Genomic DNA, 12475 nt, shown 5'->3' with positions numbered 1-12475 from the left:
ATTCAAGCCTTATCAAGCCTTTTAATTTTAAACTCTTGAGGGAATAAAGCTCTGTTTTATTAGATCATAAGTCCTGACTGATCTTACAACATGTATTCCTATGCTTTATTTATCTACCTGCTCATCCATGGCCCTGATCATAGACGGGAAGGCCAATAGATAACCAGGTGTTGATTGTAATAAGAATTAGTAGTCACAAGGATGAAATATGGAAAAATATGAGCTTACTTCAGACTTGTTCTGTACTTTGGAGTCCAGTGATTAGAACAGCACATGGATCACTGGGCTCATCTTGCCTATTCCTCATCTATGGCAGGGAGATATTTAGAAGACCAAACTGTTTCCCAAAGTGCTCTAAGCAGACTCTTGTAAGTTAATGACATGGATCCTTATCATAGACTTCTCGTGGAGTGCTGTCTGGGTATTATGCCTTCCCCCTTTGGTAGTTTTGGATTTTTCTTAGATTCTTCCTGGAAAACAGCACTCATGAGTGAGGCTTGTGGTTTTGGTGTTTACAGTGCAGAACCAGTTAAGCAGGTCTTTGCCTTTGGGGTTGATGGAAAGAGTGGTCAGCAGATTGCCCAGTGCTGAACTCATGCCATTCACCACATGCTTATGGAGGTTCCATATTTGCTATAAAAATAAGGAAACTCAGAAGGGGGAGTGGATTGGAATTTTCAAGTTGAGCTATGAGTGTTGTGGATAAAGAACATTCTGGGTAAAGAATTTATATACCAGTTTTGGCTTAACTATGAGGTATGTATTATGGTAGCTTTCTGGGTTTACTTTCTCATCTGTAAATTACCTTTTTTGTTGAACCACACTTGCCTATCTTCTGAACTCCCAAACTCCTGTAACTTCAGGACAAGAGCTATGGGTTTTTCTGGAACACATAGTTGTCATTTTTTAGAATTTGCTTGGTATGAATCTAACCTTCACATACCAAAACCCCCAGCTGAGATCTTAAAATTGCATATATTGTTGTTTTGTTTTGTTTTGGTACCAGAGATTGAACCCAGGGGACATTTAACCATGGAGCCACATTCCCAGCTCTTTTTTTTTTTTTTTTTTTTTTTAATTTAGAGACAGGGTCTTGCTGAGTTGCTGAGACTGGCTTTGAACTCCATCTTACTGCCTCAGCCTCCCACGCTGCTGGGATTACAGGCGTGCACCACTGTACCTGGCCTGCATATATTGTTTTAATACTCCATAGTCTGAAAGGGAGATAAGAATTTGTATTTGGCCATTTTCATACAATCTTGAGGAAGTGATTCCTAATCCTTAGAGTACATGAGAAATTACTAAACACTGATTTTAAAAGTCTGGATTTCTGTATCCCACTTACATGATACTTAGGTTGAGTCTAGAGTGGAATTCGGTGCAACATGGGTGAAAGTGAGTGATTTTGGTATTGAACTTGACTTGCTCACTAGAAAAACTTAACCACCATTCCTGTAAACTTCTTATATCCAAAATACAGACACCCCGCAACCAACAAAAAACCACTAAATAGTTAAGGAACAATTATCAAGAAACCCATTTTCCAAGTTGAGTGGGAATGAGAAGCAACCAGGCCGGTTCCCCTCTTGAAGTAGGTGCACACCTTAACACTAGGTAGAATCTCTTCTGGCATCATGAGGAAGACTAGTATCTTCTTGGTCGCACGCAGTGTATTACAACCTCTGCTTGTCCCTCTTTGTAGAGAGGTGCTTAGATTGTGTTACACTTCTAGTTATGGGTGAATCACTGTGTTCTCCCTTTATCTGCCAACCTGTTGCTTACTGCATTCCTGTCCTCTTCTGGAAATTGGAAAGGACTGTTTGCAGTGCAGATCTTGAGGGATCCATGTCCTGTCCTTTGATGATCTTTAAGTGACGTCTTCCTAACTGTCCCTTTGGCGCTTCCTGTCAAAGCAGTGCACTGTCATGTTTCCTAGGTGCTTCTGTGACTGGGTACATAGTGTGTCTCTTCAGATGATGCCCTTTGTATTTGTGCATCCACTTAAACTTTAAACTCCTCCAAATCACAAGCTCCTTGAAGGCTGGTGTCTTTTTTTTATTACCTTGCAAATGTAGGGCACTGGTCAAATGCAGTTGGTCTTCAGCTTGATGAGATTTGCATTAGTAGGCTTTGCTGGTAAGCAAACATAAAGCCAATTTCAGGAAGTTACTCTGAAGTTTTTTTTCAGATTAAACTCAGCAGAAAAGAAAAAGCAGTTTGATCTCTAGTATTTATCAAAGGAAAATTCATGATGGCCTAAAGGGGGGAACAAGCAAAAGCCCCTTGTCAGTTTTAGAAAGCTCTGAACGTGCTTACATGTGTTTTTGGGTTCCCTGAAGAATTCCTTTGGGGTGTTTCTTTATCATAGAAGTTTCAGGCCAGGAATTGAAATTGTTTGTATTGTTGGTTAATATAATGTCATGTTGATAAAAATACTTGTAGATTAGTGTACTTGGCAGTTTCTATATAAGTTGGTTAAATGGGACATTTGTGCCATTTCTATGTAAAAGTAGCTTATATAGGGAATAAGTCTGGGTGTGAATCTTGAGCTGGTTAACTTAATCTCTCCAAGCTTTGGTTTCTCCATTTTGTAAGATGAAGACAACAATACTTATATTTGGTGCGTGATGAGTAAAGAATTTTACATAGAGAATATTAGTTCATTAACTATCTTAAGTAGGCCTTCTTGTGCACGTGTCCTGTTCTTTCAGCCCTCATCTCCAGGTTGTGGTTCTCTCAGGTCACAAGGCCATGCCCACTTAAGTACACCCCTCTGGGCTGTTGAGGGAAGAAAACATTTGTTATTCCTAAGTTATGTGTTCACTTACCTTACATAGGGTCATAATAGAGTTTCCTTCTGTAGTATTCTATCCATTTTCTCTCTGCTAAATGATCCACCAGAGCTTTCTATGAGGAAGAGCTAGCTTTAGGTAGAAAGCACTCAGAACGGCAACAATGCTAAGTGGCAGTGTGCTTTCTTGTGAAGGTGTGAGGGGCGGATATGTGAGGGGAGGCTGGAGGATAAGTGCTAAAACTATGGTATGGGAATGTTGGTGGGATCACTTAGGATTGGAGTCCTAAATTAAGGGCTTTTTCATTTCTTGGGTTCAGTAACACCTCTCCAGGTTTCCTCTTAGTGTGAACAAAATCTCTGGAATTTGCCTCTTGATGGACATACTTAATTATCATATATTTTAATGGAGTTACTGGTTTAGTAAAGATGTAACATGAGTTATTTACCTAATACTTGGTGATAGTAGAGGATTTAGGAAGATGGTAACATTGCTGTGTTTTTCTCTTGAGATTTAAAAGCTGCTTAAATGCTGCTCCCTCTGCCTGTAGGCTCCTCTGAGAGCGTGGGACAGAAGTGGAGGCAGAAAGGCTGCCACAGTGCCTGCATGTTAAAACCGTGTGGCATGATTCATTTTGGAACACGTGTTGTAAATGTGTGTTTGCAAGTGCAAGGTGGCAATTTTGACTTGGTTATAAATACTAAGAAGAGTTGAAAAATAGGCCATTTTCTTTAGCATGGAACTCTGCCAAGAAGTTTTCTTCCTAAAAAAGAAACATTCATTTTCTCAAAACTTAAAAACTAAAAATGAATCAAAAGCCATGAAGACTGCTCTATGATGGGGGTGATTCTGGTTACTGTGAACCTGTCAGGCTTTCATGAAATGGTACTGATGGAATAAAAATTTTAAATCTAGATCTTACTGTGTCTCCCTTCGAAAGTATAGAATGGAAATAATTTTAACTGTGTCTTTAAAAACAAAACAGTCGATAGTAGCAACGTGACAAGTTGGTAAGAAACAGTGGGAGTTCACCTCCTGCTTTTCATGTAATCATTGTGGAAAGGGGATCCTGCTGCCTTTGTACCTCTGGGCATATAACTTAATAATAAAATTCAGTCTCAGTTTCTCACCTGTGGAATAGTTTAATGACCTGCTCTGTTGCTCTTATTGAGATTTTCAGAATTCATTGAAAAAATACACATGAACAGTATTTGGGGTCTTTTCATTATTAAATGTTTCATAAATGCATTAATGTTTACATGGTGCCACATAAATAAAGCAAGCCAAGAGCCTTTAATCCCTGCCATCTGGCATTTTATAACCCTAGATAGGCCACCTGCCAGCAGATAATAGGACAAAAAAATTGAGTTCATAAATGGATGTTAGGTATGTATATTTATTACTGAAAAAAGTCATTTTCTGTTGTATTTTAGAATGGATGTGTACAAGGATATGTACACCATTACCCTGTTAATATTAAGTACACAGTCACTCCATGCACCTGTTAGATGTTTCAGTGACACAGTGCTGGATCTGGAGTCAGGTGATAGAGTGTGTTCATATTGTTCATCTGTAGGGAGTAATACTGTGCGGGTGAAAATGGGGTGATGTAATAGATGTAGTCTTAGACTTCAGTGTATCTTTAAGTCGCTAGCACAGTGAAGTCTGTTTATGTATATTTTATCTTCAGGCAGGCAGTACAGAGGAGAGGGCCATGCGTTATAGCTAATGGGATGCAGGAGAGGCATGGGTATAGTGTCCCTCAATGGGTGGGTCACCCAGATTGGGCAAATTTATGTTTGTAGCTCACCCTTGGGGTGGAGGCAGTCAATAAATTCTCTTTTGGATAGTGTTGAGTAAATCACAGATACATTTTTATCCTTTAAAAATGTCTTGGTTGTAGCCTTCTTAGCTCATGTTGCCAATATTCAATAATTCAGTCTGAGCTTTGATTTTCTTTTTTTCCCCCTCAGGCTGTTTTGCTGGCAATTTTGGTTCTTTTACACAAAGATGGTCTAGTTCACCTGATAAATTTTTACTTGTGGTTTCAAATTTATAGGTTTGCTTCTTTTTCCCCATAAATTAGAGTAGCATGCTATGTCAGTGCCCCACCGCCACATCAGATGTTGACCATGCTTCCCAAAAATTAGAAATGGCCCTAAATTGACAAGATTTGAGGTAGCTGCAATCTTAGGGAGAAAAAGGAATTGGCCATTCTGCCTTTTATGAGGGGGACAAGGAGGACACTCAGCTGAGAGCTCACAGTGTACTATGCCAGTACTTTATCTATAGCCTGCACATGAGGCATCTGAACACACTGAGTCTTGTAGCAAGTTCATGAAAGTTAAGCTGCGGCTAAGGAAATATAGTGATAGATTGAGGAGTACTGAGAGGCTGCCTGAATCCTATATTCTTTTTCCCTAGTGCTTTGTCTTGTTTCTTTGAAAGGAGAGAGCAGGATTCTTAGATTTTTTTGATTTAAATTTAAATTTAACAATGGGACTTAGTTTGGAGATCTAGTGTATATTAACAGAGAACAGTGCCTTTGCATGGTCTTACCTTTGTCATATAAATAGTTGGTTCATTATTAGATCCTGACTTATAATACCTTAGTAAGGGAAACTCATGTTCTATATGAAGCAAATGCTGAGTGCATTCACAAATTTGAGATTTTATGCCACTGTTAAACTGCTAAGACTTGAGAATACACACTTGCATTCTTATTCTTGAGTTCAGGCATAGAGGAAAGCACAGATAATTTTCTAGTTGCTCCTTATGATGTTGTTTATATTAATTTATTAGGAGAAAGAGAAAAAGATAACCACTAAACAAACATCTGGAGAGGATTTTCATAGACCTATGGAATTTTTTTTTTTTTTGACCTGTAGGTATCTTTAAGTGTTGCCTTGTTAGCCCCACATTTTCCCTAACACACTCCCGGGGTAACTACTTTCTCAAAAAGAGGGAAAGCTAGGGCAACTTATATTACATTTTTCCTCATCATTTGAGTTTTGCTGGTGAGAAATTTGCTTTAGTCATTTGGAAATAAATCCACTGAGGGTTGAGAGTTGATTTACTGAGATGATCTTTGTATGCCTTACATGAAGGTATCAGAGGATTATTTAATTCTGTATTCTCTTAAGTTTTGTTCTTTCTTCTTGGATTCAAGTAAATCATAATTTGGCTTCATGATTCAGTTGCCATAGTCATAGGGACTGTGATACTGTGATTGGTTGAAGAAATCAATGTCTGGCCACATTTTATCCTCGGTTGCGCTTTACCACTGACCATATGCCTTGCCCTGTTTACATTACTGTATACAACAACGCCATACACCAACCAGCCCTGTTGTTCCACTGTTAGAAGTGGTGCCTTAGGCACACCCATCTCTCGGACTTGCCAGGTCACAGTTACTGAATGTTCAGGTTGTCTTATAGTGTCATTTTCATGGGGTTGCTTTTTCCAAGGTTTAACTTCAGGTCCTGCATAAGTTCTCCAGGATAAATGCAGAATTTTCCTCAGGTTTGAAATTACAAATTCACTACTCTCCTCATCTTCAGACCACAGAGAGACAGACTCTTGGAAAATATGGGATTTCTTTCTGTTTTGCATTTGTTGTAGGACCATTTCTATTGAATCTTTAAGCAGCTCATGCTCAGGTATCTGGGTGATTCTTAGTTACTGGCTTCAGAATTGACCCAGCAGAGTGTTGCAAAGAGCATACACAGTAACTAGATTGATGATAACTAAACTTAACACTTATCTGGGTGAGAGGAGAATTATATCAGTTTTGTTTGAAATAATTATTGATGTAAATGGGTTATAAAGTTTTAGACCTTAGAGCAGGAATCAGGTATCATTTTACTTTCCTTTGCCTTTTTGTATACTTCTTTTTTTCTGGGTTATCATTCTCTAAACTCCCTACATTGGGATTGCAGGTAAGTTTTAAAGAAAACTCTGAGCATAACTCTTGTGAAATTAAAAAACAAGTATTAGGAGTTCACCATGAAAAAAATGGCAAGTCTCCATTTCCAACATAAAATTAAATATCTGGGCTTTTGGCCATCTCTGCACTACCCCCACCCCCCATGTGGAGTGTTAAAAAGGAAAAGGTAGTCAACCTGTTGTATAGAATAGAAGCACATTACTTAAGTTGCTTGATTATAATGTTATGCAAATTAAATTAAATATAGATGAACCACTTTTAAAAAGAAGGAATTGACGCTTTATCAAAATTCATTTGTTCTATTAATTGTCTTTTTAAAAAGTGATTCATTTATATTACAAGCTATAGTCTGTTGGAAAGCATAGGACTATTTCATCACTTCTTATTAGTAAGAGAAAAACATAGAGGAGAATATTTGTTGGAAACTTGAACCATTCTGTTTTAATGACTGTGCAAAACTGTGCTGATTGATCTTTTCTTATTTTTTCAGGGTCGACATGTTAAAACAGGTCAGCTGGCGGCCATCAAAGTTATGGATGTCACGGAGGTAAGATTGGATCATATATTTTAAAGGAAATGGTTACATAAAAGACCCGCCCCTCCCATTTTAGGAGTATTGTTCTGTTTGAAGAATCTGATTACTGAAACAAATTGCCCTAGTATGACATTGCAGGTTCTTAGATCTTGTAGCAGACTTGGTGACTTAAATTGTTCCAAATGGTTCCTAAGTAATTTTATAGTCAGGAAGTAGCATTTACTTACACACACACACACACACACACACACACACGTCTGAGTGATGTCATCTTTGGCAACATGTGATGGACCATAATTGGAAACATCTTCTGATGGAAAAGAAAAGATTTGAGAAGGGATTATGGAGGTCACATGAACAAGGAGATGGAGGGGTTGTGGGGTGAGGAAAAGCTTCTCTAGGGTTTTGGGCCACTTTTGTACCATTTCTTTTATTTTTAACATGGGGGAAGAAAACAGAACCAGCCAAGTTCCCAGAGGTTGGAAAACAGAAACATCTGTGAGAATGCTGAGCAGATTGTTGGCAAAATTTAGTAGCAAAAAATAGTTATTGAAATGGTCGCTTGAGGATTTACTGTGCAGCTTTACATGGGAAAGAGGAGAATTTAACCCAGACAAAAAGTGTATGTCTGTGTCTCCGTGCGTCCATGTACACACACACATATATATGAGTCCATATTTAATTTTTTAAAAATAGCCATAGATTATAAGGAACAATCTTATTTTACATTTTTTTTTAACTGTACACTCTCATAATAGCTTCTGGTTTACGTAATTATCAATAGGGTCAAACTTTTGATCTCATAGGTTCTAGAAAGAATTAATCAACAGCTTTAGCAATTTGGAATAGCTTTAAAGCAAGCCCTAATATCTCAAATCTGGGTTCTTTCAAAGCTGATGATGGCTAATAAACTGATTGCAGTATGCTCTCTAGTAATCTGGAGAGTCCTCTACTGCCCTGCTCTCTCCTGATCTCTTACAGCACGGCCCCCTTCAGTGTGCCTGTTTGTCGGTAAGAATTAGAAAACACTGCTGTCTTTGGACAACCGAACAACTTATACAGATATTTGAAAACTGACAGTGTATGAAGTGAATTTCTCTTTTTTCCATCAAAGAGGATACTAGATACTTTAAAAATGAACCAAACCCCCCAAACAAACAAACGTGCTATTGCTTGGTGAATAACCTAAAGACTCTAACAAATTGTGATTAAGGACTCTTATGTTGCATTGTAGTGATACTGTGTTGGCATGCAGTTCAATGGGAAATTAGATGTTTTATAGTTAAATATGATTTTAAGATACTTTAAAGAGTGGTGAAGAGCAGTAAATTCTTATTGTAATTTAAGTACAGTAGTTATTTGTGAAGTGCCATTTGTATGACTGGAATGATAAGTGGTACTTTCCTACGAAAGTCTCCATCCATGTCACGGTATATCTTACTGTCATGGGAAATGGTGGCACTGGAACCTGCAGTTTTTTCCCCCATATTTATTAGCATACTTCTTGACTTGTTTACTGGCAGACTTGTGGGTACCATTTTAAATATAAGCTTTGGAGTTTTAATGAATTCAGAGTTGTTTCTTTCCTGGGGTGCCTTTAGCCTGTGCTGCTGGTTCTGACACAGCTGTTGTGGCCAGGCAGTGTATGCCCTCTTTTACATCCCAGATGCAATCCAGTAGGGAATCTTCCCCTAAGTCTGACTGTGATTATAAATGTGCATTGCATAGTCACTGTGGATAGAAAATGTAAAATGAGTATAAAGAAGAAATTAGGTGCTTATACTTCCACTGCCTTGCAACAGTCTTTATTGGTGCTTTGGTATATTTTCTTTAGATCGTGTCTCTGAGTGTATCTGTAAACTACTTCATACTTGCATGTGTAATAGACACTTTTGCATTTCATGTTATCTGTGGGTTCCCTCCTCTCCTTCTTGTGCTGGAGATCAAACCTAGGGCCTCATGCATGTGAGCTAGGCAGGTGCTCTACCACTGAGCTACAGTTGAGTTGTTTACAAAAAGTATTTCCTTGCCTTAAAAATAAGGCAGTGTTGGGCAAATGGATTACACAAATATTTTCAGAACTCCTTTAAAAATAATTAATGGAAAACCCATATGCACAGGTGAAAGGAAAACCAGATGGTGATGTCTTTTAAAAAAAAAAAAAAAGTAGAAAAAAAGAAAAAATCCAACCCAATCAGCCTTTTAGCACATGTTTCTTGTGTGCTATTTTCATGCAGTGACCTCTGCCATAGCCTGGGGCTCCGGAGACCTGGGAGTATGTGTTCATTATGGATAGAGGACCATGTACAGCTGGCAGCCAGGAAAATATGCCTGTCCTCCAGGGCAAGGGTTCCCTGGCTATTCTTGTGAAGTTGCCTAACTTGGGACAGAGATGTTCACAGGTGATGTTTGTGGTTTTATTCCAGCAGGAGGGGCTGTTGGTAAGGGTTTGCATGATGAAGCAGGATTCTGCCTGGTTTTTGATTTCCATTAAGTTTCATCTTAGGAGCAAAAAAAATACAAGTACTTATTCTAAGGTGGGGAGATCAAAAACTTGTTCTGACTCAGGTGAAATTGAGAGGCAGTTAGCAGGCCCAGAAGGCAAGAAGAATAGCAGGTGTGGAAAGTTGAATGGCGTGGCTGCTCTTCCCAGCAGTTAGCTGTTGGCAGCTTTAATGAGTTGAGGTCTCTAGGGCTCAGTTGGCTGCAACTGAGTGCAGAAATTCATGAGCTTGGCCTCTTCATGAGCTTGATTATGTGAAGAATCTGGAAACAAAACCAACTGAGAATTCAGATTCCACTCCATATTGATGTGACATGGCATCTTAGTAGCAAAACTATGGGATCTAGAAGTGAGGCCCTTATGTGCAGATGTACAGGTCTCTTCACATTTCCTTTTGTACATCTGGCAGTAAGAATTGACTAGGATTTTTTTAAAATTTATTTTTATTGTAAACAAATGGGATACATATTGTTTCTGTTTGTACATGGAGTAACGGCATACCATTTGCGTAATCATATATTTACGTAGGGTAATGGTGTTTGATTCATTCTGTTAATTTTTCCTCCCCCCCACCCCTCTTTTCCCTCTATACAGTCCCTCCTTCCTCCATTCTTGCCCCCCTCCCACCCCTCATTATGCGTCATCATCTGCTTATCAGCGAGGTCATTCATCCTTTGGTTTTATGAGATTGGCTTATCTCACTTAGCATGATATTCTCCAATTTCATCCATTTGCCTGCAAATGCCATGATTTTATTCTTCTTTATAGCTGAGTAATATTCCATTGTATATGGATACCACAGTTTCTTTATCCATTCATCAGTTGAAGGACATCTAGGTTGGTTCCACAATGTGGCTATTGTGAATTGAGCAGCTATGAACATTGATGTGGCTGTATCTCTGTAGTATGCTGATTTTAAGTCCTTTGGGTATAGGCCAAGGAGTGGGATAGCTGGGTCAAATGGTGTGTACATTCCAAGTTTTCTAAGGAATCTCCACACTACTTTCCAGAGTGGCTGCACAAATTTGCATCCCCACCAGCAATGTATGAGTGTACCTTTTTCTCCGCATCCTCTCCAAAACCTGTTGTTGCTTGTATTCTTGATAATCACCATTCTAATTGGGGTGAGATGGAATCTTAGTGTAGTTTTGATTTGCATTTCTCTTATTACTAAAGGTGGTGAACATTTTTTCATATGTTTGTTCATTGCTTGTAGATCTTCTTCTGTGTCGTGTCTGTTCATTTCCTTAGCCCATTTGTTGATTGGGTTATTTGTATTCTTGGTGTAGAGTTCTTTGAGTTCTTATAGATTCTGGAGATTAGTGCTCTATCTGAAGTATGAGTGGCAAAGATTTTCTCCCATTCTTGTAGGCTCTCTCTTCGCATTGCTGATAGTTTCCTTTGGTGAGAGAAAGCTGTTTAGTTTGAATCTGTCCCAGTTATTGATTCTTGCTTTTATTTCTTGTGCTATGGGAGTCCTGTTATGGAAGTCTGCTCCTAAGCCAACAAGTTGAAGATTTGGACCTACTTTTTCTTCTATAAGATACAGGGTCTCTGGTCTGATTTCAAGGTCCTTGATCCATTGTGAGTTGATTTTTGTGCAGGGTGAGAGATAGGGGTTTAGTTTCATTCTGTTGCACATGGATTTCCAGTTTTCCCAGCACCATTTGTTGAAGAGGCTATCTTTTCTCCATTGCATATTTTTGGCACCTTTGTCTAGTATGAGAAAATTGTATTTATTTGGGTTTGGGTCTGTGTCCTCTATTCTGTACCATTTTTTGATCTACCTGTATATTTTGGTACCAAGACCATGCCATTTTTGTTATTATTGCTTTGTAGTACAGTTGAAGTTCTGGTATTGCAATACCCCCTGCTTCACTCTTCCTGCTAAGGATTGCTTTAGCTATTCTGGGTTTCTTATTCTTCCAGATGAATTTCATGATTGCTTGCTCTGTTTCTGTAAGGTACATCATTGGGATTTTAATTGGAATTGCATTGAATCTGTATAGCACTTTTGGTAGTATGGCCATTTTGACAATATTAATTCTGCCTATCCAAGAACATGGGAGATCTTTCCATCTTCTAAGGTCTTCCTCAATTTCTTTCTTCAATGTTTTGTAGTTTTCATTGTAGAGATATTTTACCTCTTTGATTAGATTGATTCCCAAGTTTTTTTTTTTTTTTTTTTTTTAGGCTATTGCAAATGAAGTTTTCCTTATTTCCCTTTCAGATGTTTCATTGCTTGCGTATAAAAATGCTTTAGATTTACACATGTTGATTTTATAGCCTGCTATTTTGCTGAATTCATTGATGAGGTCTAGATGTTTTCAGGAGGAGTTTTTTGGATCCTTTAAGTATAGAATCATGTTATCAGCAAATAGTGACAGCTTAAGTTCCTCTTTTCCTATTCATATCCCATGACTAGGATTTTGAAGGAGTGTTTTGAAGGAAAGCATGTCTACTGATTGGCTTTTGGGATAAGTTTAAGGAGCTAGTTAACAATATGTTCAAACTGGACGATACTAGTACGGTAGATCTGTAATGTGTGTTTTGTTTTAAAATATTTTTAGATTCTTTTATAAACTAAGGATTTTACCTGGACTCCAGTGCTGAATTCTAACAAATTAGGCTGCTTCATTAAACTTTGTTTGCCTGTATGTCTTAGAACCAAGACAGATCTGGAAATTGACATTGGTACA

General features: G+C 38.3%; 1 protein-coding gene across 48 annotated transcripts in view; it reads left to right on the top strand.

The window, feature by feature from the left end:
• Window positions 1-12475, top strand: part of MAP4K4 (mitogen-activated protein kinase kinase kinase kinase 4) — a 172428-nt gene that overhangs the window by 70510 nt on the left and 89443 nt on the right. For all 48 annotated transcript variants that reach the window (XM_079110750.1, XM_079110728.1, XM_079110762.1 and 45 more), the window contains exon 3: window positions 7229-7285. In XM_079110750.1, coding sequence (XP_078966876.1) covers window positions 7229-7285 — 57 coding nt within the window. The remainder of the gene's footprint in view (window positions 1-7228; window positions 7286-12475) is intronic.

The sequence above is a fragment of the Sciurus vulgaris genome (assembly GCF_902686455.1).
Source record: "Sciurus vulgaris genome assembly, chromosome: 14".
NCBI lineage: Eukaryota > Metazoa > Chordata > Mammalia > Rodentia > Sciuridae > Sciurus > Sciurus vulgaris.
Note: the sequence above shows the minus strand (reverse complement) of the source record. Positions and strands in the feature narration are given on the sequence as shown.